This window comes from Oncorhynchus keta, chromosome 21, assembly GCF_023373465.1.
Source record: "Oncorhynchus keta strain PuntledgeMale-10-30-2019 chromosome 21, Oket_V2, whole genome shotgun sequence".
NCBI lineage: Eukaryota > Metazoa > Chordata > Actinopteri > Salmoniformes > Salmonidae > Oncorhynchus > Oncorhynchus keta.
Genome location: NC_068441.1, coordinates 10,806,028 through 10,833,671, shown reverse-complemented (window position 1 = coordinate 10,833,671; position 27,644 = coordinate 10,806,028). Strand labels below are relative to the sequence as shown.

Sequence of the window (27,644 nt, the reverse complement as noted above, 5' to 3'; positions counted from 1 at the left end):
CACTATTTCGTTTTCTGTACAGCTATTTTAGTTTATATAAGTAATATTTGTATTTAAAAATATATAAAAATTAACCCCGAAATTATTATTATTATCCCTCTTATTGCCCCTTGTTTGAAGCATGTGAATTATATTCCTATGGGGCTGGTCCGTGTTTTTTTTTCTTTTCTACTTCAGTTATTCGATATGGTTTCTTTGTAACTGTTGGTATCGTGGAGAAATCTGCATCTGTAAAGTGGGAAATTCTGGTGATATAATAAAGCCAATTAAAAAAATAAAAGTGGTGGTTTATGATGAAAATATAAGTATTTTGGCCGTTAGTTTTGTGGCTGTGATTCATTATACGAATTTATATAGTATTTAGGGCAAATACATTTTTTTTTATCAGGATAGGATTCATTGTAAAATGTCAGTTCGGCTACAACAGGAGGCAGTGAAGGACCGTATGAAAATAAAAACTTGCTATTCTAGCTACAAGCCTATTTGCTTCTTTATCAAGGGTTGAGCACGCTACTAATTTACATACAAGGTGTGGTGACCATGGTTTGTGAATTTAGCAAACAGTATAGGCTATAATGTAGGACGACACGGAGCGCGCCACGGATTGGAAATGTAGGCAAAACGCAGGTATTTATTTAATTCTGAAACATGACTGATAGTGAAATTATACTAATAGGTCTGTGTGATAGGAAACCTGCTATTCAAAACGTTCTATATCTTGTCCGTTGCACTAGGTAGGACAACCTTTACCGTGAAGACAGATTTCACGTTTGAGATGCGGAAGGCGTCGACGCAAGGGAGAATGGGGGTTTTAGACGCGCGAGAAAGGGGCAGCTGATGCATTTCAATTGGAATATGGAGCCACATTGGATAAACAGAAGAAGAATATCGTGAAATTGTAGCGAATGGTCCATTGATTGCTACACTAACATTTTAGTCAAAGAACATAACCTCGAGCGCTTTGATCGGGCCGTCTCCCGTGGTATTACCACATTGAACAGCACCATGGAGACCTCTGCACACACCGGTCATACTCCCAGTGAAGGGGATTCTATAGGCTCTAATGTGTCCTCTTCGTTGTAACAGTATAGGCAAGTGTACATCATGGAAAATATTAGCCTATAGCCAATAATATACTCAAGCCATGAGTTCATGGCACGTCTTAATTCATTTGAGATTCAAATCTTCGTCATCACGGGGTTCCCTTCAGGCAAGTAAAACCTTCAGCAATATCATTTTGTAGAATTACTTTACAACAAAAACGTGCATTCAAATTATTTCCTGACGCAATGCAATTAAGAAATGCAATATGAGATGCCTTCATCAACCCACAGCTGTTTTTGATTAGGCTGTACCAGTCTAATGTGTCCATCTGCAGCATCTATGCAGATGTAGGGTAGGCTCCTGCTCTTTTAGCCTATTAAGATGGGCTTAATTGAATGGGGAGGTGGCATGCTCTTTTTTAAATATAATTTTTATAATTAAATATCTTCTATTCAACAACCTCACCACTGCTACTGTAATATTTGTGTAGCCTTTCCACTGTGTTCCTGTCACATGAAAAACCAAAACATCTGCCTATTTTTGGTTGTGATTTCTTCTAGTTGTACCTTACATTTTGACGTTTCATCATGACACATTGATGAATTCCCATATGTTTGACACATACTACATTTCAAAAAGATATTAAGATTTTATTCTGAATACTATGAAACTCTATGTTTGTAGGATTTACTGAGGCACATGTATGATGGGGGGGCTTTAATGTCCTCGAGCTGTTGCTGCATATGATGATGATATGGAACATACATACATACATACATACACTGGGCCCATCAATAGTTTATACAGTTACTACCTAGAGCCTTGTTGTTCTCAAAAGCCATTTTCATGTAATCTGTCCCTGTTATTGTCTGACTATCCAACATAATTAAATATTTCTTTATTTTCTCATCCTTTAAGATGGTTCATTATGTTATATATATTTAGGATAAATATTTTTGATATTTTCTCAACCTTTATGGTGGTTATATTATGTTACTTATATTTATCATTTCAGCTTTAACAGTAGAGTTGTTAGAGACGAGGTCTGTAGGTTGTGCATGTTCCCACACTCATTGACCGGCACTGATATTAACACTATTGTAGAAACATTCATGAACAAGGATATCCAGATTTGCCAGGATCTGAGGTACTTGTCCAAATCTGTTCACCCGGACAGCGCCTCGGGGTAAATCACTGCTGCTGCCGCTTTGGTCTGTCTGGGAAACACTGCAGTGTTCTCAGAAAAGGATTTTCTATATTGTTGCAAAATGCAGTGATGCTTGGCACTGATCACTTTAGAAGTGATCCTTTTCACATGGTCTTTGAGTTCATTGAGCACGGCCATTAGAGGATGGTCACAGTACATCCATGAAGTTAAAGAATGGTCTGGAAATCAGTGGGCGGCAGACAGTAAACCTTTTTGAATGCTTGTCTAGGAGTATCGTTTGTGCACACTGTTTTCTTGTAGCCAAAGTAAACTAGAGCTGCAGGTTGGTTTGGCCTTCTTCCCCTCATCATGTCATTGTTTCATATAAATCAAGTATATCAAGTATAATTATTATTCTACTTTTCTATAAAGCATGCTCTGAACTTGTGTACAGTTTTCAGACTCAGGTGAACACAAACATTATAATTGGCTGTTGCGCCAAGGAGACACCATATCCATGCCATTTATTGGATGTTGAACTGGAACGGACTGACGGGATTTGAGAAGCTGGTTTGATGTTCCATGAATGTAGTTATCAGCTACCAGATATACACTGAGTGTACAAAACACTAAGGACACCTTCCTAATAGGGATGCACAATATATTGGTGAAGATATCGGAGTTGGCCGATATTAGCTTAAAATGCCAACATCGACATCGGCCCGATATCTAGTTTAACGGCGATGTGCAAAACCGATGTCAAAGCTGATGTGCATACCTATATAACGTAGGTACATGACGTAATGACGCCACATAAGATTTAGTGCTACACATGCAACACCGCATTCCTAACATAGCCAACAATGTCTGCTGTGTGGATCGAGCAGTCAACACGTCGAGCAGTCATTTGAAAGAGTAAGAACATTTCAGCCAGACAACTCAAAAGGCAAAATCCATTAACGCCAAGATAATGGAATTCATTGCCCTTGACAATCAACCGTTCTCTGTCGTGGGTGATGTTGGCTCACCGAGTGGTCGAGCACCGGCACACACTAAGTTCCCAAGTGCGCTATTTGTCAGATGTTGGCCTACAGGAGTTACACAGTAATAGCTTCACTGCTATTAGCTTCATGATTGACATTTGGACCAGCGATATCAGCTCCATGAGCATGCTGAGTCTGACAGCACAGTGGGTCACCGAGGATTTCATACTGAGGAAAGTCGTATTTCATGCTCATGAATGCCATTTCAATGCATTTGAGAACATGTTTGAAACTTGGAATCATGAACACACTAGCTAGCTCCATTCAAACAACTGACTCTAGAAATAAGCTCATCAACTGCGCCTGCAGCAGACGAGATACCCTCTGTCATGGCATTGAAACACCTGCTCAACAAAACTGGCGGCAGGCTGTGAACAAGCGATTCGGTGGCATTCTCTCTTCACTGTGTCGCCACCATGCTCGATGCTATGTACAAGGACCGCTGCTTCGATGGGTACAAGAAATTTATAGTATTTATTTATTTTTGCCAAGGAAAATATCGGATATCGGTATCGGCCAAACAATGTTATATCGGTGCACCACTTTTGCCCTCAGAACAGCCCCAATTCTTCAGGGTGTGGACTCTACAAGGTGTCGAAAGCGTTTCACAGGGATGCTGGCCAATGTTGACTCCAATGCTTCCCACAGTTATGTCAAGTTGCCTGGATGTCCTTTGGGTGTTGGACCATTTTTGATACAAACAGGAAACTGTTGAGCGTGAAAAACCTAGAAGCATTGCAGTTCTTGACACAAACTGGTGCACCTGGCACATACTACCATACCCCGTTCAAAGGCACTTAAATCGTTTGTCTTGCCCATTCACCCTCTAAATGGCACACATAGTGCCTTCGGAAAGTATTCAGACCCTTTGACTTTTTCCACATTTTGATAGTTATAGCCTTATTCTAAAATTGATTCAATAGTTTTTTCCCCTCATCAATCTACACACAATACCCCATAATGACAAAGCAAAAACAGTTTTTTAGAAATTGTTGCTAATGTATAAAATGTCACATTTACATAAGTATTTAGACCCTTTACTCTTTACTTTGCAGCGATTGCAGCATCAAGTCTTCTTGGGTATGACGCTACAAGCTTTGCACACCTGTATTTGGGGAGTTTCTCCCATTCTTCTCTGCAGATCCTCTCAAGCCTGGACAGGTTGGTTATTTTCAGGCCTCTCCAGAGTTGTTTGATTTGGTTCAAGTCTGGGTTCTGGCTGGGCCACTCAAGGATATTCAGAGACTTTTCCCTAAGCCACTCCTCTGCGTTGTCTTGGCTGTGTGCTTAGGGTTGTTGTCCAATCTGAGTTCCTGAGCGCTCTGTACTTTGCTCCGTTCATCTTTCCCTCAAACCCGACTCGTCTCCCAGTCCCTGCCGCTGAAAAGAAATCCTCACAGCATGATTCTGCTACCATAGGGGTGGTGCTAGTTTTCCTCCAGACGTGACGCTTGGCATTCTGGCCAGAGTTCAATCTTGGTTTCATCAGACCAAAGAATCTTTTTTTTACCATGGTCTGAGAGTCTATAGGTGCCTTTTGGCAAACACCAAGTGGCCTGTTATGTGCCTTTTACTGAGGATTGGCTTCTGTCTGGCCACTCTACCATAAAGACCTGATTAGTGGAGTGCTGCAGAGATGGTTGTCCTTCTTGAAGGTTCTCCCATCTCCAAAGAGGAACTCTAGAGCTCTGTCTAAGTGACCATCGGGTTCTTTGTCACCTCCCTGACCAAGGCCCTTCTCCCCCGATTGCTCAGTTTGGCCGTGCGGCCAGCTGTGGGAAGAGTCTTGGTGGTTTCAAACTTCTTCCATTTAAGAATGATGGAGGCCACTGTGTTCTTGGTGACCTTCAATGCTGGAGATATTTTTTGGTACCCTTCCCCCTGATATGTGTCTCCACACAATCCTGTCTCGGAGCTCTACTTATAATTCCTTTCACCTGATGGCTTGTTTTTGCTTTGAAATGCACTGTGGAACCTTGTATAGACAAGTGTGTGCCTTTCCAAATCATGTCCAATCAATTGAATTTACCCCAGGTGGACTCCAATCAAGTTGTAGAAACATCTCAAGAATGATCAATGGAAACAGGATGCACCTGAGCTCAATTTCGAGTCTCATAGCAAAGGGTCTGAATACTTATGTAAATAAGGTATTTCGGTTTTATTTTTTATAAATGTGCAAATATTTCTAAACATGTTTGCACTTTGTCATGATGGGCTAGTGTGTGTGTTGGATTGAGAAAACATTTATATAATCCAGTTTAGAATAAGGCTGTAATGTAACAATGTGGAAAGGTCTAGGAGTCCGAATACTTTCTGAATGCACTGTACCTTAAAGAAAATGGGCCGTAGATCAGAACCACCATTTTTGCCATGCAGCCTGACACATCACCTTTGCATAGAGTTGATCAGGATGCTGATTGTGTTCTGTGGAATGTTTTCACACTCTTCAATGGCTGTGCGAAGCTGCTGGATATTGGCGGAAACCTGAACACGCTGTTGTACACGTCAACCCAGAGCATTTGTCATTATGGGGTATTGTGTGTAGATGGCTGAGTACATGTTTTTATTCTTTCAGAATACTTTCCGAAGGCACGGTACACAATCCATGTCTCAATAGTCTAAAGGCTTAACAATCTTTATTTTAACCTGTCTCCTCCCTTTTATCTACACTGATAGAAGTGGATTTAACAAGTGACATCAATAAGGGATCATAGCGTTCACCTGGATTCAACTGGTCAGTCTATGTCATGGAAAGAGCAGGTGTCCTTAATGTTTTGTACACTCTGTCTAAAGTAGCCTATACAATAACATTTTTGGGTCCCACCCACACACTGACCCAGACTCAGCTGGATAGGCGAAGGTGCCGAAAGTGTTACCTTGTATCGTACACATTGTGATGTGCCAATGAGACTCTGTGTCATCCAACAGCGAGGATTTGAACCAGTATAAAGGGCTTGGGGATTAGGACAAAACATTTTCACTGCAAGGATTTGGAATAGATACAGAGATCCCTTCATGTGGGAAAACAGTGTAGTAATAATCTCTATTGACATAGGGCCACATTCCATTTTTTATTACATTCTGTTCTACCTTGAACCTACCAGAAATCTAGTAGTAGGAGGACACACCAGATTGCTTTCACCTATACTGTTGTTTCAGATCTGCGTAGGGTAGCGAGCCATCAAGGGCAGAGGGGAGGGAGTAGGATTTCAAAATGGGAATACTGCGCTAGCCATAGGATTGGCCACCATGTGCAAAGCTGCTCTGGGTCTTGCTGATAAGCATGTTATAATCAGTAGTTCAGGGAGGCACAGAGAGTGAGACGATATCATATTGGAAGGTCACCTGACCCTCCATAATCTCTCCACAGGGTCCAGCTGGTGGCTGGCTGTTCAGGTGCAGCTTGTTGAATGAGAGACAGAATGACTGTAATAAATCCTGAAGACTGTATTTACAATATTTTTTTTAAAATCGAAGCCTCACTCACCCACCAACGAAATGGCTTCCCTCCCTCTGCCTACAGTTGTGGCCAAAAGTTTTGAGAATGACACAAATATTAATTTCCACAAAGTCTGCTGCTTCAGTGTCTTTAGGTATTTTTGTCAGATGTTACTGTGGAATGCTGAAGTGTAATTACAAGCATGTCATAAGTGTCAAAGGCTTTTATTGAAATTACATTAAGTTGATGCAAATAGTCAATATTTGCAGTGTTGACCCTTCTTTTTCAAGACCTCTGCAATCCGCCCTGGCATACTGTCAATTAACATCTGGGCCACATCCTGACTAATTCTTGCCTTACAAAATACTTTTAAACTGGAAGAACTTGTCCCGATTGGTATTTTAAATCACTGATGAATGATCTTGAGACTGATTCACTGACCCGTCAATGTTTTTAATTAGCAGTTTTTGATTTGGTTATACTCTTGTGAATTCTGTGGTTTTTACTAGATTACTTGTAGTTTTTCCACGTTGTTTGTCTGTCATTTTTGTAATGACTTTTTGTAATGGCATTGTTCGCCAACAAACTGTACCTGGAGGGTTGGGAGAAGTTGCTCTCGGAGGATGTGTTGGTACCATTCTTTATTCACGGCTGTGTTCTTAGGCAAAATTGTGAGTGAGCCCACTCCCTTGGCTGAGAAGCAACCCTACACATGAATGGTCTCAGGATGTTTTACTGTTTGCATGACACAGAACTTACAAGCTTTGTTCCGGATGCCCCAAACAATCGGAAAGGGGATTCATCAGAGATGACTTTACCCCAGTCCTCAGCAGTCCAATCCCTGTACCTTTTGCAGAATATCAGTCTGTCCCTGATGTTTTTCCTGGAGAGAGAGAAGTGGCTTCTTTGCTGCCCTTCTTGACACCAGGCCATCCTCCAAAAGTCTTCGCCTCACTGTGCGTGCAGATGCACTCACACCTGCCTGCTGCCATTCCTGAGCAAGCTCTGTACTGGTGGTGCCCCGATCCCGCAGCTGAATCAACTTTAGCAGATGGTGCTTGCTGGTGCTTGCTGGACTTTCTTGGGCACCCTGAAGCCATCTTCACAACAATTGAACCGCTCTCCTTGAAGTTCTTGATGATCTGATAAATGCTTGATTTAGGTGCAATCTTACTGGCAGCAATATCCTTGTCTGTGAAGCCCTTTTTGTGCAAAGCAATGATGATGGCACTTGTTTCCTTGCAGGTAACCATGGTTGACAGAGGAAGAACAATGATTCCAAGCACCACCCTCCTTTTTAAGCTTCCAGTCTGTTATTTGAACTCAATCAGCATGACAGACTGATCTCCAGCCTTGTCCTCGTCAACACTCACACCTGTGTTAACGAGAGAATCACTGACATGATGTCAGCTGGTCCGTTTGTGGCAGGGCTGAAATGCAGTGGAAATGTTTTTGGGGGTTTCAGTTCATTTGCATGGCAAATAGGGACTTTGCAATTAATTGCAATTCATCTGATCACTTTTCATAACATTCTGGAGTATATGCAAATTGCCATCATACAAACTGAGGCAGCAGACTTTGTGAAAATTAATATTTGTGTCATTCTCAAAACTTTAGGCCACGACTGCACACTCTTAAAAAAAGTGCCATCTAGAACCTAAAATGATTCTACCTGGAACCAAAAATGGTTCTACCTTGAACCAAAAAGGATTATCCTATGCCATGGGGACAGCCGAAGAACCCCTTTGGAAACCTTTTTTCTAAGAGTGTACTTAAAACATTACGAGTTTTAGTGCACCAATGTAGCACACAGCCATGCAATCTCCTTAAATAAACAAACATTGTCATTAGAATGGCCTTACTGAAGATCTCAGTGACTTTCAACGTGGCACCTTCATAGGATTCCATCTTTCCAACAAATGTCTGCCCTGCTAGAGCTGCCCCAGTCAACTGTAAGTGCTGTTATTGTGAAGTGGAAATGTCTAGGAGCAACAATGGCTCAGACGCGAAGTGGTTGGCCACACAAGCTCACAGAATGGGACTGGCGAGTGCTGAAGCACATAGCGTATAAAAATTGTCTGTCCTCAGTTGCAACACTCACTCCTGAGTTCCAAACTGCCTCCGGAAGCAATGTTAGCAATAACTGTTCCTCAGGAGTGTCATGAAATGGGTTTCCATGGCCAAGCAGCCGCACACAAGCCTAAGATCACCATGCGCAATACCAAGCGTCGGCTGGAATGGTGTAGAGCTTGCCACCATTGGACTCTCGAGCAGTGGAAACGCGTTCTCTGGAGGGAAGCTTCAACATCTGGCAATCTGACGGACGAATCTGGGTTTGGCAGATGCCAGGAAAACTCTACCTGCCCCAATGCATCGTGCCAACTGTAAAGTTTGGCGGTGGAGGAATAATGTCCCGGGGCTGATATTCATGGTTTGGGCTAGGCCCCTTAGTTCCAGTGAAGGGAAATCTTAACGCTACAGCATACAGTGACTTTCTAGACGATTCTGTGCTCCCAACTTTGTGGCAACCGTTTCGGGAAGGTCCCTACCTGTTTCAGCATGCCAATGCCCTCTTGCATAAAGCGAAGTCAATACAGAAATGGTTTGTCGAGATCGGTGTGGAAGAACTGGCCTGCACAGAGGCCCGACTTCAACCCTATCGAACACCTTTGGGATGAATTGGAACACTGACTGCAAGCCAGGCCTAAACGCCAAACATCAGTTTCCGACCTCACTAATGCTCGTGGCTGATTGGAAGCAAGTCCCCGCAGCAATGTTCCAACATCTATTGGAAAGCCTTCCCAGAAGAGTGTAGGCTGTTATGGCAGTAAAGGGGGTACCAACTCCAAATTAATGCCCATGATTTTGGAATGAGATGTTCGACAAGCAGGTGTCCACATACTTTTGGTAGTGTATCTCTTGCAAAAGCAACAGGAGTCAGGGACCTTTAGAGGGGTACGCAAATGAAAATGACAATAAAATGAACTAAACAGAAAAAATTCGGCCAAAATGCATATGGTAAGATATACATTTCAAACTCTGCATTTTCAATTGAAGTTCCTTCCCAGGTGTGGACATTTCCTCTGTTATATTGTTAACTTTCTATCCCCCACCCACTGTCTTATGCTAAAGCTTTCGTCTCCATAACTGTCCTCCAGGAATACTGCATACTTACTATACTATTATTATTATCTGAGGTCAAGTCAGGAATGTTACACAAATGAACATAGAGAAAATGTGCCAGAGCTACAGAACAGAGCAGGTAAAATCTGTTTGATACAGCAATGCTTACTTATGAGAGAGATCTCTTCTAAAAAATAAAAAGAATGCTTGTCCTTTAAAAAAAATAAAAATCTGATGCTGAGTATATATATTTATAGTATGTCTGTTGAGGTGAGTTTGTGTGTCATTTGACAATTCATGACAGGAGCAGGCAGCAGCTGTGTAAACAATGGTTGTAGCCACCACCAGGATTGAGTGTGTCACTGTAGCATCACCGATGGTCTATCTGCACTGGAGCCGAGGACACATTTCAGCTGCTCTTCTTCGCGTCTCTGCTAGTAGCATCAACATCATAATGGTATCAAAGCATTGGGTACCTATAAATAAGAAACTATTTCCATTTGGCAAAGATATAGTAGCCTACATCACAGTATTCAAAGTAGTATGCACAAAAATATGCAAATTAATACGTATTTGGACTATCCGTGCTACAGAAGAAAACCATTTTAGTATCTTTAAATGGGCTGGAATAACGCATTGTTTACTGAGCTGTGATGGATTTTTGCCTGCCCTGCAGTGGTGGGGCTATACGGCCTGTGAATATTATCATATAATAGGCTAAGCTTGTAAAGATGTGTGGACATAGTAGAAGAGAAAGAGAGGCCTGCCCTGCACCATTGACTATGTGGCCCCCCTGGACTTGAATATTAAACTCCTGGCTGATTTGCATTTTGCATGCGTGTGATGCGAGCTGCACACGGGCTGCCTGCCTGCGCTCAAAGCTCATGTTTTAATCCGCCTGTTTCTCTCCACAGCTCATCTGTATCACGATAACCATCGTCTCACTCCTAGCATATTCCGGCTGGGTCTCCCAAGTGTCCATCTCGTTCTTATACTGTCAATAGTCACTCCGTCTTGTTTCTCTGATCATCCCACTCATCTCACTGTCTCTTACCTCATTTGGTCTGACTCTAAACCTTCTTTCTTTCCCGTAGGATTCACTCAGGAATGTGAGTTTAGTGCTGAGTTATTGTACCTGTGTCTCTGAACACATCTGCCCTCCAGATGTGCCAGTACGGTAGTTACCTCTGACTCACACCATGGGATCAGCAGTCCTTTCAGGTGTGCTTTATTTGGTTCTAGGTTCAAAAGGCAGTAAATCCAGAACAGTAAGATAGGAGTCCTGTTGTATTTTACCAGCTCCCCCGCTCCTCATCCCTCTCATGCCATGTTTCCCTTGATTATTTATGAACGTACCTTCATTATTTATGAACTTTCTAAACTGATTGTGGAAAGTAGAGATCTAGCTGCTCACACTGCCTTTCTGTGCTGTGTGTATTACTTGGTTTGTGTGGAAGAAAACCTTCCTAGATGACGTGCCGGCCTTATGGCTCCAGGCATCAACTCACCACACTTCCGTCAAAGTGGACAACCAACTGTTCCTGTCTGTCTCGGCCATTTTTCCTATCAATCTCTCAGTCTTTCCCCTTTCCCCCCATGTTTTTAGACTGTTGAATGGCACATTTATTAATAATTTTGGTCGAAGTTTGGTACACCACCTCCCTCTGGTCAATAACATGATGTCCTCTTCAGTGCACATTAAGTTAAATGAAGAATAATCGATTGACTAGGACTGGAGTGGATTCATGCAATGGGTTGGGCCAGACTATCAGTGTCAATGGACAGTGAATCATTACCGTGTCAGTTGTTTGTTTAAGACAAACAACTGAATCCGTTTGCTTCCGTTTAAGAAACGGTGTCTATCAATGGGAAGTCACACAAGGGGAATTTCACACTAGTACGTGTAAGCTGGACCGTCTCAACTCCAGGACTGGACCCCATGTTAAATGTGTGAGGTATTTGAAGCATGAATCTCCCATATGGTATGAATGAGGTGGTAGATACATGTTTTGTTTTTTTACGATGATAATATGGTGCCGTTCTCTGTACACATCTTAAAAATGTTCCCACCTTACTCTTAGCTCTTGAGACATTCTGTGTTGTTGATGGTGTTTTGCTTAGGAAAGAAGGATGTGGTTATTTAGTAAACTGCAAGGAGCTGCCTGTTCTTTATGATTAAGATTCTGGAGTGAGAGATGCTCTGGCACTGAAGAGAATCACTATTGTTTGTTCTCTATGCAGCATAAGGGAATAAGGCCTGATTTGGAACAAGCTTGCATGGAATTCTGAATAATACCATAAATAAAAATGATAGGCTACCCCTGACTTCTTTAGACTGAGATGAGAAACCTCCTGCTTTGGCCATTGCTGGCAGGCTTTAAAGTCCAGGCAGTAGATAATGAACCTTATCTGATGTTTATTTAGTTGGTGCTGTATATGAACTAATATACAGTGGGGCAAAAAAGTATTCAGTCAGCCACCAATTGTGCAAGTTCTCCCACTTAAAAAGATGAGAGAGGCCTGTAATTTTCACCATAGGTACACTTCAACTATAATAAGTTTATCTCAATACATTGTTATATACACTTTGTTGGCAATGACAAGAGGTCAAACGTTTTCTGTAAGTCTTCACAAGGTTTTCACACACTGTTGCTGGTATTTTGGCCCATTCCTCCATGCAGATCTCCTCTAGAGCAGTGATGTTTTGGGGCTGTTGCTGGGCAACACAGACTTTCAACTCCCTCCAAAGATTTTCTATGGGATTGAGATCTGGAGACTGGCTAGGCCAGTCACTTTTGTTATCGACCAAATATTTATTTTCCACCATAATTTGCAAATAAATTCATAAAAAATCCTACAATGTGATTTTCTGGATTTTCTTTCTCATTTTGTCTGTCATAGTTGAAGTGTACCTATGATGAAAATTACAGGCCTCTCATCTTTTTAAGTGGCAGAACTTGCACAATTGGCTGACTAAATACTTTTTTACCCCACTGTATATCATTCCTTCTCGCATCGATTTACTCGCTATCCTCCTCTCACCTTTTCCCTTCGCTTGTGGACTTCAGTACCCAACACATCAGCTGTCTGTGACCTGGTGAAACAACTTTTCCAAGCCAAACCTTCATATCATGGCCACTAACCGCTACACAGCCTACATCGTTGTCACGTCATAGTCAACATAGCTACTAGAACTAACGCGTTACTAAACCCGCTACAATCATGAAGTACTGTGTACAGTCAGCAGCAAGCAGTTAAGCAGTTACACCGGCAGGGCCCAGTGGCAATAAATTAATAAAACCAAAAGCTTAACTTGACTTGGAAGAGTTCCAGTGTTGGATAGCCATAGCCAGCTAACTAACACGTCACCCATCTCTGTTTGAGCCAGCTATTTGTGTAGGCTAAACTAGCTAGCTAAGTAAGTGAAAGTTAAAACAAATATATACACTATGAAATATAGCTAGCTCTCTCTCTCTTGCTTCTCCTTAATTTGTTCAAAACTTTTCAACTATTGTCTTTCTCTCTTTGAGTCAATTACTCACCACATGTTGTGCACTACAGTGCTAGCTAGCTGTATCTTATGCTTTCAATAATAGATTAATTATCTGATCCTTTGATTAGGTGGACAACATGTCAATTCATTCTGCAAGAGCTCTGATAGGTTGGAGGATGTTCTCTGGAAGTTGTCATAATTACTGTGTAAGTCTATGGAAGGGGGTGAGAACCATGAGTCTCCTAGGTATTGTAATGAAGTCAATGTACCCAGAGGAGGAAGGAAACTAGCTGTCCTCTGGCTAAAACATGGTGCTACCCTACAGAGTGCGGCTGAGGCTACTGTACATCTTCATTGCAAAACAGTGTGTTTTAATCAATTATTTGGTGACGTGAATATATTTAGTAGAGTCTTATCTAAAAAGGATACCTTTAATGTTTTACTATTTTTATTTTTCACTGAGGAGGATGGTCTCCACTCATATATACAGAACAAAAATATAAATGCAACATGCAACATTTTTTACAGTTACAGTTCATACAAGGAAATCAATCAATTGAAATAAATGCATTAGACCCAAATCTATGGATTTCACATGATTGGGCAGGGGCACAGCCATGGGTGAACTTGGGAAGGTAGGTAGGCCCGCCCACTTGGGAGCCAGTTTTTCCACACAAAAGGGCTTTATTACAGACAGAAATACTCCTCAGTTTCATCAGCTGTCTGGGTGGCTGGTCTCAGATTAACCCGCAGGGGAAGAAGCCGGATGTGGAGGTCTTGGGCTGGCGTGGTTACACGTGGTCTGCGGTTGTGAGGCCGGTTGGATGTACTGCCAAATTCTCTAAAACTGTGTTGGAAGCAGATTATGGTAGAAAATGAACATGAAATTCTATGGCAACAGTTCTAGTGGATATTCCTGCAGTCAACATGCCAATTGCATGCTCCCTCAAAACTTGAGACATCTGTGGCATTGTGTTGTGTGTCAAAATTGCACATTTTAGAGTGGCATTTTATTTTCTATTTCACCTTTAACCAGGTAGGCTAGTTGAGAAAAAAAATTATCGTTTACAACTGCGACCTGGCCAAGATAAAGCAAAGCAATGTGACACAAACAACACAGAGTTACACATGGGATAAACAAACGTACAGTCAATAACACAATAGAAAAGTCTATATACAGTGTGTGCAAATGTAGTAAGATTAGGGAGGTAAGGCAATAAATAGGCCATAGTGGCAAAATAATTACAATTTTACAATAAACACTGGAGTGGTAGATGTGCAGAAGATGAATGTGCAAGTAGAGATACTGGGGTGCAAAGGAGCAAAAAATAAATAACAATATGGCAATGAGGTAGTTGGGTGGGCTATTTACAGATGGGCTATGTACAGGTGCAATGATCGGTAAGTTGCTCTGACAGCTGAAGCTTAAAGTTAGTGAGGGAGATATAAGACTCCAGCTTCAGTGATTTTTGCAATTCGTTGCAGTCATTGGCAACAGAGAACTGGAAGGAAAGGCGGCCAAAGTAGGAGTTGGCTTTGGGGATGACCAGTGAAATATACCTGCTGGAGAGCGTGCTATGGGTGGGTGCTGCTATGGTGACTAGTGAGCTGAGATAAGGCGGAGTGAGCTTTACCTAGCAAAGACTTATAGATGATCTGGAGCCAGTGGGTTTGACGACGAATATGAAGCGAGGGCCAGTCAACAAGAGCATACAGGTCTCAGTGGTGGGTAGTATATGGGGCTTTGGTGACAAAACGAATGGCACTGTTATAGACTACATCCAAATTGCTGAGTAGAGTGTTGGAGGCTATTTTGTAAATTACATCGCCCAAGTCAAGGATCGGCAGGATAGTCAGTTTTACAAGGGTATGTTTGGCAGCATGAGTGAAGGATGCTTTGTTTCGAAATAGGAAGCTGATTCTAGATTTAATTTTGGACTGGAGATGCTTAATGTGAGTCTGGAAGGAGAGTTTACAGTCTAACCAGACACCTAGGTATTTGTAGTTGTCCACATATTGTCCACATATATATAGTACGTCCAGAGTAGTGATGCTAGACGGGCGGGCAGGTGCGGGCAGCGATCGGTTGAAGAGCATGCATTTAGTTTTACTTGCATTTAAGAGCAGTTGGAGGCCACGTAAGGAGTGTTGTATGGCATTGAAGCTCATCTGGAGGTTTGTTAACACAGTGTCCAAAGAAGAGCCAGATGTATACAGAATTATTTCCCCCCAGCACAAGGTGCACCTGTGTAATGATCATGCTTTTTATTAAACTTCTTGATATGCCACACTTGTCAGGTGGATGGATTATCTTGGCAAGGAAGAAATGCTCACTAACTGGGATGTAACCAAATTTGTGGACAGAATTTGAGAGAATTTAGCTTTTTGTGAGTTTTTGTGATCTGGGATCTACATGTTGCGTTTTAAAGTTTGTTCAGTATACATGGGTTCTAACTTGAAAATGATTTGTTAGTTTACAAATTGTACAATTTATGCTATAAAAACCATGTAGACTGCCGGAAAACCCAGAAAGCAAGATTGTCATTTCTCACACGGTGGAGGAACATGTTGCCTGAACTTCATTTTTTGTATGTAAAATGGCTCTGAGGATTTTCAACAATATTCACAACATATTGATACAATTACAATCTTTATAGAACAAAAATATAATTTCAATAATTAAATGTGTAAAAACAGATTTGAGTGAACACCAGAAAGCCAGCTGCAGATGAAACAGAAAGGTTTATCCAAAGGTTTAGCTTGCAGCTATCACTGTTTAACTGGCTAGGTTTAGGATATTTACTAGCCCATACCAGTGATAAACTTCGCTATGTTATCGACATATGGTAGTACACAAACAAAATCTAGCCACAAAGTCATATAGACACGGAGTAAGAGGATAGCAAGCTAATGTTATCTGCTGTCTCTTCAACAAGAAACAACTGTGACTACATTGATCCTAAGATCCAAAAATAAACTTTCCCATGGACCAAAATCCACCCCTCAAAAGAAAACATGGCTCCGGGGCTTATCTGAAGTGACACCCGATCCACGGTCCGAGCCATGGCCAAAGCATAGCATTTCAGTTTAGCCCGCACTCAGCAGGCCGTATAGCAAACTCCCCTATAGCCACAGAGTGACAAATTACCGCAACACGCAGCCCCCCAAAAGACCTTGAAAACTATTTCCCATAGTACAAGCCTATCTAGGACAGCATCAGCAGTTAGATGATAGATGTGTTTACATGTGCGTAGTTTTATCAGTGTTATTTAGATAAAAGACGTCAGCTAAATGTGGTAGCTCTACAGCTAGCTAACATTAGCATAGAGGTAGCATGCTAGCTTGCTCTTTCAATTACCTGGTTCACTTCCATGCCAGTGATCATACTTGCGGTCTCTGCTGGTGTTGCTAGCTGTCTGAGATGCTTAAGAAGCAACATTAATGGTAGGTGCAGCATCCACTTTGAGAAGCACATTTTTGCTGAAGCCCTCCATCCATTGTTGATTGCCATGGAAGTACTCGGATGAAATGTGCCCGCATAAATACTGGAGGCTGAGACAGGAGGGGTCAGGAGACACTGTGGCCCCATCCGATGATACCCCCGGACAGGGCCAAACAGGAAGGATATAACCCCACCCACTTTGCCAAGCACAGCCCCCACACTAGAGGGATATCTTCAACCACCAACTTACCTTCCAATTTGTAAGTCGCTCTGGATAAGAGCGTCTGCTAAATGACTTAAATGTAATGTAAATGTACCATCCTGAGATGAGGCAGAGTATATCCCACAAAGATCTCTGCCACGGCACAGGCTTCTAGCGAGGGCAATTTTGGGGCTTCACCATGTTTCAAATGTACAGCTGTGTGTCATCCGCATAGCAGTGAAAGTTAACATTATGTTTTCTAATGACATCCCCAAGAGGTAAAATATATAGTGAAAACAATAGTGGTCCTAAAACGGAACCTTGAGGAACACCGAAATGTACATTTGAATTGTCAGAGGACAAACCTTTCACAGAGACAAACTGATATCGTTCTGACAGATAAGATATAAACCAGGCCAGAACTTGTCAGTGTAGACCAATTTGGGTTTCCAATCTCTCCAAAAGAATTTGGTGATCGATGGTATCAAAAGCAGCACTAAGGTCTAGGAGCACGAGGACAGATGCCAAGCCTCGGTCTGATGCCATTAAAAGGTCATTTACCACCTTCACAAGTGCAGTCTCAGTGCTATGATTGGGTCTAAAACCAGACTGGAGCATTTCGTATACATTGTTTGTCTTCGGGGAGGCAGTGAGTTGCTGCGCAACAGCTTTTTCTACAATTTTTGAGAGGAATGGAAGATTCGATATAGGCCGATATTTTTTTATATTTTCTGGGTCAAGGTTGGGCTTTTTCAAGAGAGGCTTTATTACTGCCGCTTTTTTGTGAGTTTGGTACACATCCGGTGGATAGAGAGCCGTTTATTATGTTCAACATAGGAGGGCCAAGCACAGGAAGCAGCTCTTTCAGTAGTTTAGTTGGAATAGGGTCCAGTATGCAGCTTGAAAGTTTAGAGGCCATTATTATTTTCATCATTGCGTCAAGAGATATAGTACTAAAACACTTGAGTGTCTCTCTTGATCCTAGGTCCTGGCAGAGTTGTGCAGACTCAGGACAACTGAGCTTTGGAGGAATACGCAGATTTAAAGAGGAGTCCGTAATTTGCTTTCAAATGATCATGATCTTTTCCTCGAAAAAGTTCATGAATTTAGTTCATGAATTTATTACTGCTGAAGTGAAAGCCATCCTCACTTGGGGAATGCTGGTGTAAGTTGTCTTCACTGAATGTGTGCAACTGGGCATAAACAGAGCAGGTTGTGTCTTACTTTCAGTGAAAAGTTATTGCTGTTACTTTTGGTACTACTTTTGGTATTATTTTATTTTGTGTTGGTTACCTTTGGAAATTGAGACATGAAACACAGTTTAGGTTTCTCTCCATCTGTTCTTCTCCATATGTTATTAATTCTGTTTCACTCTCACTCCTCTTCGAAAGACATGATTGTCAGAGCTAAGAGATACAGGCAGGCATGCCATGCCCTCGTACAATTGCTTTAATATTATTATGTTGGCACAGTCTACACTATCATGTTAAACACTCTATTAAGCACACTTTTGAATTATCCTGTTAACATGAAGCCATCCTATGCCACCAAGCATACATTTTATATAATGCACATACGATGGACATAGACAGGCTAGGCCTGATAGTCTATCATTGAAACAACACACACGGTTCTTATTCTATATTAACTGTAGGCCAATTTGTTTTTAGTCACACCAAAAATGTAAACTCTGCCTCTCTGTTACAGGATTTAGCATTAGAGACCTGAAAAGAATCACAGAGGCTCCCCCCACTGGCGGTGGCTGGGATCACTTTATTGTTTTTGACTAGTGGAAGACACATTCTTACTGGTTTAACAAAAATAGATGGCTAACCAAACTACTGGAGAACACATGCTTGAAGTTGCTAGGTAAGATGAATGTATTTAAACCAACCTGTGCTCTAGGCCCACATTATTTGTTCCATTTCTATTAGGTAATCACAGTGCTCTCTCTCAACAGGTGAGGTTTTGATTGGCTGAGGTTTGAGAAGCACGACCTCACAAATCAGACCACATGGAGGTCAAAGGGCGCCTCATCACATCCATGAGTGTGGGGGCTCCAGGTGAGTTTTACACCTCCACAGAGAGATTTGGGGTTACTTACTAATTTCTTGTGGACAGACGCATGTAACATAAGATGGTATCGTAGCATCTGTCAACAGCCTGTGGGATGTAACGACTAACAACTAACTTTGTTCCGGTGCACAGATTTTTCCGTCACTGATCCTTCAGACAAATCCCAATTTCGCAGGTGTTCACATCTTTCGGGGAGGGGACATTTGGCCCATAGACTTGCCTGGAACTTGCAGAGACAGGGGGGTGGAACTACCGCCCTGCTTCCGCTCCTCGTTCTAGTATCTTTTCTAACAGATCTGCCCCCAGAATTTAATTGATAATCTGATGCAATTACACAATATTTTAAGTGCTCAGTAATACTGTAATTACCTAGTAACACAATTGTTGCAACAAAGTAATTGTATAAATGGTTGTTGTCTCAGCTGCATGTGTTGATGTGTGTGTTGGTGTGCAGATCAGGACAGCAAGCTGCAAGCTGAACGCATCTCAGCACTGCAGGAGAGAAAGCAACTCCTGGAGGACCTCCTCAGCAGCCGAGTGGGAGAGCTGAGACAAGTGTGTCTGCTGGAGGCGGTCAGTTCCTCTTTCCTACCTTTTAACCATTGTAGGTCTCAGGTCAGTTCCTCTTTCCTACCTTTGAACCATTGTAGGTATCAGGTCAGTTCCTCTTTCCTACCTTTGAACCATTGTAGGTCTCAGGTCAGTTCCTCTTTCCTACCTTTGAACCATTGTAGGTCTCAGGTCAGGTTAGAGGGAATGGCTCCATTCACCCAAGCCATGATATAGAGACGTGTGCTTTATCAGATTATTGAAAAGCATAAACCAACTTTGGGTTTGTTTTCTGTATCTGACTCAGTACGGAGCAGGTCTAAACCCCTGTAAACCTCAACCACCTGAAATTGTAACTCAGGCTCACTGAGTTTGGCTACAGATGAAAGAACAACATTTGGCAACTTTTGTTACATAGCGAAGTTTAAAGCTTTCCCCTTCCAGAGCTGCATGAGTCAAGAATATGTAGCGACAGCGTATCAATGTTAGCCTGATTTTCTCCAGAGGCAGAGCCAGACATACCAGGCAGCAGCTCCAGCTTTTCACTCACAGCTGTTTCACACATCCCCCTGCTTTTGGTTTGAAATTGAACACAGATGTGTCTCAGCTTCTCTCTAGAATAAGATTATTAATGCATGGGGAACACTCTCTATATACTCTCTATATGCAGTACTTTTGATTTGGTGGTCGGATGTACCACCATTCAAATGATACTATTCTTGAACAACATGGTTTAATCTTCATTGGACTATTATCACGTTAGTTCTAGCACATGTATTCAAGCGCAACAATGAACTATTTTAAGATACAAAGACTGGAGACTAACAGGATATGTATCGGTGTTTATTACATTTGTTTCTATTGCTCAATTATATAACTATATTATATAACAGACAGTATGACATTTGACTTGGCATTGGCTGTATGAAAACAGTGTTCACTTTTTAATCTAACTAGGCTAATTCTGTGGCATGTATTTTGTCTGCAGGAGCTGACCGGGAAGGTCCCACATGTTTTCCCCCTGGAGACAGGAGAGAGAGCTCCCGTTGTACAGCGCAGGTCTGGCCTGCCACATAACAACACCAGGGGAGAGGTCAGAGGACTTTCTCAAATACTATGACACTGGTCACAGAGGTCCTGAATGTCTGTTAATACTGGTTATCAACACATCACTGACTAAACTATTGCTTTGTGCAGGATGAGACAGGTCAGCGAAGGCAGATGAAAACAATCTTCAGTGGTGCTCTGTACAGGCACTCAGAGTCAGACAGGAATGTCCCCAACAGCAGGAGGACCGTTCACCGGGGATGCCACACAGGTAAGGCAGGAGTTCAAAGACGTGTTCACAGCTATACATACATATCTTTATAAATGTTTCCATGATATCTATCTAGGCCAAACAACTGGGTACTGGGTAGCCCTTTCCTGCAGTCACATTACCTAGTGGCTTCATTGGAGGAATGTTATTCATATTTTTCATCATTTGATAATTAATCAAATAAATACAAATTTACTGCTGGAAATCCAGTGATTCCATTTCAATTATTTGTTATATTTCAATCTTCTGTGATGTATATAAAGTGTAATATTGGGATGCAAACTCAAAATGTAATACATTTCAACTCTATATCCGACATGGTACAGGTGTCTTCTTGTTTTAAAGCCTATAACCATGTGTGTCATGTGTATTTGTTTAAGACTACCAAGAAACTCTCTGTGTTCACCCTGATTTAGCCCACTGCAGTGAAAGGTTAACCTCACAGAAGTTCACTTTGATATGAGCCAGTTTCCTCTCCTGTCCCCTCCAATGATGTGATGGTACAGTATGTGTATTTGGTCTCTACTCCCTGTGATATAAAGAGGTTGTGTGTTTGTTTTTCTTGCAGAGGACACGGTGATGTCAGAGAGCACTAGCTCCATGTCAGATTCAACATCCCATGACAACGGTGAGCTAGCCAGAGCAATCATAACAACCAAATCTGTTAATGCTAGTGGGTAAAAATGATTGAGCAGTTATCTTTGTCTGTTTCACCCAAACACTGAAGTCTTGCAAAATATTATCCAAACGTCTAGACAGAGTTTGTTTTCATTGCGTTATTCGGTGAGGCTACATGAAAAGAGAGATTGGATGATTGGTACTGTGCATACTCAGTTTATAATCAGTTACTAGATGACAGATCACATTTCAGTACCTATCGCAAAAATGAGAAGAGCGAAGACTTACATTTGTCTTCCTTAAATTCAGAATTACACGGCTGCTGTCTGATTATGTTCATGAAAGAGAATGTTCTGAGAATGTACTGTATTTGCGTGTCGATTGTGAGTTAGGGTGACTCAAGTTGACCAAACCTCATCTTCTCCCTCCCTTAGAGGAGTCCTCTCCCAGTGTGGCAGCAGACCACCGCTCCATGTCCCAGCCCCGTCTGTCCCTGGGCAGCCCAGACCACCAGGTCTGTAGGAAACTGTCCCCAGTGGAGATATACTATGAAATGAGGACGCGCCGTAACTCTGTGACCAGCTCCATCAGGTATTGTCAGTGTGTGTGTGTGTGTACACGTGTAATGCTCTCCTTCTTCATGGGTCTAAAGCTATGAACTCGTGTTTTTTTGCTAGCCCTAGTCATTCTCTACCAAGGAGTACATCTAATGTTGAAGGCAGAAGTGTTCCTGCTACCCCCCTCATCGCCCGGACTGCCCCAATCAGTGTTCATGTCAGGTAATATTCCTCTTCTGGTCCAGTGCTTCTGCTTAATGCAGCACATCCACTGCTACCCACCCACTATGATGACAGAGAGGCTGACAGAATAACAGATGAGTGCAGCAGGTAATTAGACTACAGAACATGCCAGCCATGGTAAACATTGCATCAACATTTGCATCAACATTTTATCATCAAAGCTCTTAAGATGATTTATTTTGTGAGAAGTCAGATGCTTAGTGCCATAGATACTTATATCATGCTCCCGTTGATATCACACATTCAATCAATGGAATATGAAAGGTAAAGATACTGTGTTTACATTAGGACTAACCTATTACAATAAGCTCCTTGCTCTCTTTCTCTCCTTCAGATCGGATGGCTCTGGTGGGATTGCACTAAAGCAGTGGTCTGGCAGCCTGGATGTACCTCATATGGTGCCCTTAACCCAGGAAGGCTCCTCCTCGGAGCGCAGAGGCTGCCCGTACAGCTCCCGTGCCCGGCGGAGCAACAGTTCTGAGGCCTTGCTTGACCGCTCCAGTCTCCCCGAGGACCCAGGCCCCAGGAACGGGATGCCCGCCAAAGGAGGGCCTTACAAAAGCTCTGAGACCCTCACTGATGGCAAGCTGAGGCACATCCACCTGGGCAGTCCTGAGAGACACTTGGACGGCTCTGTGGAGCAGGGCAACAGGCTGTCCATGGGTGGGAGAGGAGAAGCAGGGGGAGGGGGTTACAACGAGCTCCTAATGGATTACATCTGGGGGAAGCAACAGAGGATTCAAGTGCAACACCAGCTGTACCAATCAACAGGTAGAATCTGGCAGGACATTTCCTCTCCTCGATCGTCCACTGCTGCAGTGCCTCCTCAAGCCAACGGCTTCTCCCTATCCCAGGTGCATCTACCCAGTGCTGCCCCACCCTACAGCCCCATGGTGATCCGTGGCTCCCAGGCTGAGCCTCACAGAGTCAAAGTCACGCGGACCAAGTCCTGTGGACCCTTCATCCCCCTGCAGCATGACACCATCCTGCTCTCTGCCTATGAGTCTCCCCACCCTGCCCCAAGCTCCACTACCTCCTCCATTCCCAACCTGCACCCCTACCAGACTGAGCTGTCCGGCCCCTCATTCAATCACAGGCCTCCCCAGTTCTCTCGCCCAACCCCGGAGGACTCGACGAGGAGTCTACATAAAGCTCTGGCGCTGGAGGGTCTCAGAGACTGGTACCTGAGGAACGCCCTTGGCTATCCTACTACCACGTCAAAGGGGCATGATTCAGGGGTCTCCCGCCTCTCACACCCTTTGGTGCACCAGGCTCAGTCTATACAAGGTGATCCACTCCATAGGTCCCAGATGTCTCAGTCAGCCAGCTTCCATGGCCACCCACTGCATGGAAGGTGAGTATTTCTGTACTTTGTAATGATTGTTGGTAACATTCACATAGGTACAGATTCTGGTACTTTTGAGTGCTGTGATGATTTGTGCTCTCTCTATGGCAGGTCAATGGAGTTCTCACTGTATCAAGAGCCCGTTCATCCTCAGATGCAAGACATGACTCCGAAGGAGCCCAGCGCTGACCCTGGCACGTTGGTCTAATGTAGCTGAATCATTTTTTAAACACATACTTGCACACACACACACACACACACACACACACACACACACACACACACACACACACACACACACACACACACACACACACACACACACACACACACACACACACACACACACACACACACACACACACACACACACACACAGAGATCCAGACAATGTAAAAGGAGCTGATATAAGGTGACCTCACAAGCTAAAAAAAACACATTACAACCCCAGCAGAAAAAGACTGTAAAGCCGTTCTGAATGCCCTGTTATTCTGTAGCTACCGTATACTGTATTGTATTCTATCGTTGGTCAGACCCAAGCCACATGTAACAAACATCCTCCTTGTTTAACCTAACAAATCTCCCAAGATATAATTTTTTTACAGAATATAGTATATGTATTCTAAATAACTATTTTGTATCTTATGAGGTATAAAGAATAGATATAGAACAGGTCATGTATTGCTCATTAGTCTTGTGATTTACAAACATATGTAATGAACTCATATGATCTAAAAAGTATTTAGACACCAGTGAATGTGTAAATGTACATGTTTGTAAAGATGAATATATTACATCTGTCTTATCTTTTCATCTGTCCATCAAACATGCATTGGCTTGCTATTTCTCATTTTTGTTAAATGAATGGGGACTTACATTGCAATATCGTAGACTGAGGAACAGGAGCTGTGGCTCTGTGTTTAAAACAGAACCCTACCTTTTGTAAAAACGTTAGTGTTTTCTAATAATCTGCAATGCTAACACTAATCCTTTCAAAGCTTGGTCTTCAATCAACAAATGAAAGTAATGCCTGTTGTTGCCAAATTGAGTTGTTTCATGCAATCTCATTTTTCTGCATTTTTTGAGTCCAGCTGCTGAAAGTCATAATAGTAAAGTTCAGAGGGCTTTTACTGGTCTAGGACAGTCGTTTAATGAACTTTCTAGTCATTTTTATTCATTCAGTTGCGTAGCATGTTTTTCTTCAGAGCACTTTATGAATGTCAAAAGCCTTAACCCCTCAAAAGCAAGTAGAACAGTGGGATGGGACATTTTCCCCAAGAGAGAACACTTGAAAACCAGAAAATGGTTGACAGGGTATCAAGTTTGAGCAAATAAGAAAATGTGTGGCCCAATTGGACATTCAAGATCAACAATAAACCACATATTTGGATCTGTATATATCATGATAATAAGAAAGATTTGACAATAAATTCCTTTTAAAAGGATCTAACAAGAACAGGGCTAGGGATGGCACTGCTGAATGATGGCATGAGCAGGCCTTATGTCAGAACTGTGCTAGTAGGAGATTCCATTTCCAATGTATCATGTTGTCATACGCTACTACTAGTGTTGGCACAATGTTATCATAATGATACAAATATTTTAAGTCATTAATGCCACCACAATTCAAGAATGACCCTTTTATAAGCTTCCCATGATGTGCTACGTGACCAAAATTATGTGGACACCTGCTAATCGAACGTCTCATTCCAAAATCATGGGCATTAATATGGAGTTGGTCCCCCCTTTGTTGCTATAACAGCCTCCACTCTTCTGGGAAGCCCTTCCAATAGATGTTGGAACATTGCTACTGGGACTTTCTCCCATTCAGCCACAAGTGCATTAGTGAGGTCAGGCACTGATGTTGGGCGATTAAACCTGGCTCGCAGTCAGCGTTCCAATTCATCCCAAAGGTGATCGATGGGGTTGAGGTCAGGCCTCTGTGCAGGCTAGTGAAGTTCTTCCACACCAATCTCAACAAACCCTTTCTGTATGGACCTCGCCTTGTACACGAGGGAATTGTCATGCTGAAACAGAAAAGGGCCTTCCCCAAATGTTGTCACAGAATTGGATGCACAGAATTGTCTAGAATGTCATTGTATGCTGTAGCGTTAAGACCTCCCTTCACTGGTACTAAGGGGCCTAGCCCAAACCGTGAAAAACAGCCCCAGACCATTATTCCTCCTCCACCAACTTCACAGTTGGCACTATGCATTGGGGCAGGTAGCATTCTCCTGGCATCCTCTAAAACCCAGATTTGTCCGTTGGACTGCCAGATGGTGAAGCGTGATTCATCACTCCAGAGAACGCGTTTCCACTGCTCCAGAGTCCAATGATGGCGAGCTTTACACCACCCTAGCCGAAGCTTGGCATTGCGCGTGGTGATCTTAGGCTTGTCTGTGGCTGCTCGGCCATGGAAACCCATTTTATGAAGCTCCAGACTAACACTTATTGTGCTGACTTTGCTTCCAGAGGCAGTTTGGAACTCTGTAGTGAGTGTTGCAACCAAGAACAGGCGATTTTTATGCACTACGCGCTTTAGCACTCAGCGGTCCCGTTCTGTGAGCTTGTGTGGCCTACCACTTAGCTGCTGAGCCGTTGTTGCTCCTAGACGTTTCCACTTCACAATAACAGCACTTACAGTTGACCGGGGCAGCTCTAGCAGGGCAGAAATTTGATTAACTGACTTGTTGGAAAGGTGGCATCCTATGACGGTGCCTCATTAAAAGTCACTGAGCTCTTCAGAAAAGGCCATTCTACTGCCAATGTTTGTCAAAGGAGATTGCATTACTGTGTGCTCGATTTTATACACCTGTCCGTAATGGTTGTGGCTGAAATAACAGAATCCGCTAATTTGAAGGGGTGTCCACATACTTTTGTATTTATAGTGTATGTGCTTGCCTGTTCTTGTGTATCATAGGTTCATGATTATACCATTATAAAAGTGCAAAATTAACTAAATTAATGGTAGGAAAGGAATACCTCTGGAATAATATTGAAAGTGTAAGTGTATTTCTTCATTGATCATTATGGTGCAAACTGTCATCTGAAAACAAAAAAAGTATGTACGTAGCTAATAATGATCTTTCATTTTTACTGAGGATAATAGACTCATGAATGCCATGGCTTTTCATCTATTGACATGTTTTACAGCTGAAAATGTTCCTTTCTTCTCAAGTACCTTTAGTGGAATGTTATATGGTTTTAAATGTTGCTGTTTTCCCATTCAGTAGTTAGTCTGTGAAATTCTTCCAGCTAGTTTAAACCTGAAACTGATGACCAAACTGCTGTGCATTGGGGGTCGTAAATGTATTTTTCAGGTGATGTAACTAATGTCTGTAAAACATAAATGAATATACACTCAGCTCAAAGCAAATTTATCCAGAATATATATTGTATATTTATGAACTTATAATATTTTGTATCTTTTTGTGAAATACACTTCTGTCATAAAGCCCATACAATTCTCAGCACCAGCAAGATAAGTGTGGTGTTAATTGACATTTACAAATGTATTTGTTTTTCGATTTTTGGAGTAATGCCACAAATGAGTTATATTGATTGACTGGAATGAGTTGAGACATGTTTTTTTCATCCCATTACACGATGACCATATTTGAAAGGGGTGAGACATACTGTACATTTTGTGTGGGAGGAGGATGGGGTGCATTTATTGATCTTTTTTTAATAAAGTGTAATCATGGTTAATTAAACATGTTGAAATGGAATCATTCAAAAAGAAAACTTACAGTATATTGATTTTCATGTATTTACAATGTAATGACTGTGAGTGATTTGCCTCAGTTAAATAAAATAAGTAGCATAGGACATTTCATCAGTTCATCCTTATTAGCCTAATTCTAATGGCTTTGGCTTTGCTTGAAGAATGACACAATTTGACAGATTACTTTTTTACAGAGGTGCAAAGTAACTAATTGCAAATACTCTTGTTACTAAAATTGAATAGATTTTCTGAGTAACTTTACTTCTACTGAAGTAAAATGT

General features: G+C 42.1%; 1 protein-coding gene across 2 annotated transcripts; it reads left to right on the top strand.

Annotated features, from left to right (window-relative positions):
- The first annotated feature begins 476 nt into the window (after window positions 1-476).
- LOC118400095 (coiled-coil domain-containing protein 120-like) lies at window positions 477-27,370 on the top strand. Of its 2 annotated transcripts, XM_035796559.2 has the most exons (11): window positions 477-627; window positions 18,641-18,802; window positions 18,894-18,996; window positions 19,464-19,582; window positions 20,547-20,651; window positions 20,756-20,876; window positions 21,445-21,504; window positions 21,929-22,085; window positions 22,172-22,273; window positions 22,629-23,648; window positions 23,751-27,370. In XM_035796559.2, the coding sequence occupies exons 3-11, from the start codon at window positions 18,948-18,950 to the stop codon at window positions 23,845-23,847; spliced, it is 1,830 nt and encodes a 609-aa protein (XP_035652452.1). In that variant the 5' UTR covers window positions 477-627; window positions 18,641-18,802; window positions 18,894-18,947; the 3' UTR covers window positions 23,848-27,370. The 2 variants fall into 2 exon arrangements, with proteins under 2 accessions (XP_035652452.1, XP_035652453.1); XM_035796560.2 differs by lacking the exon at window positions 18,641-18,802 and having other exon boundaries at window positions 510-627.
- The last annotated feature ends 274 nt before the right edge of the window (window positions 27,371-27,644 follow it).

What these genes read in the sequence shown, in the direction of transcription:
- LOC118400095 (XM_035796559.2), top strand. Translation starts at nt 18,948, where the DNA reads ATGGAGGTCAAAGGGCGCCTCATCACATCCATGAGTGTGGGGGCTCCA. An exon ending in ATAACAACACCAGGGGAGAG is followed by an intron (nt 20,652 to 20,755) that starts GTCAGAGGACTT and finishes TGCTTTGTGCAG; the next exon opens with GATGAGACAGGTCAGCGAAG. An exon ending in TCACCGGGGATGCCACACAG is followed by an intron (nt 20,877 to 21,444) that starts GTAAGGCAGGAG and finishes TTTTTCTTGCAG; the next exon opens with AGGACACGGTGATGTCAGAG.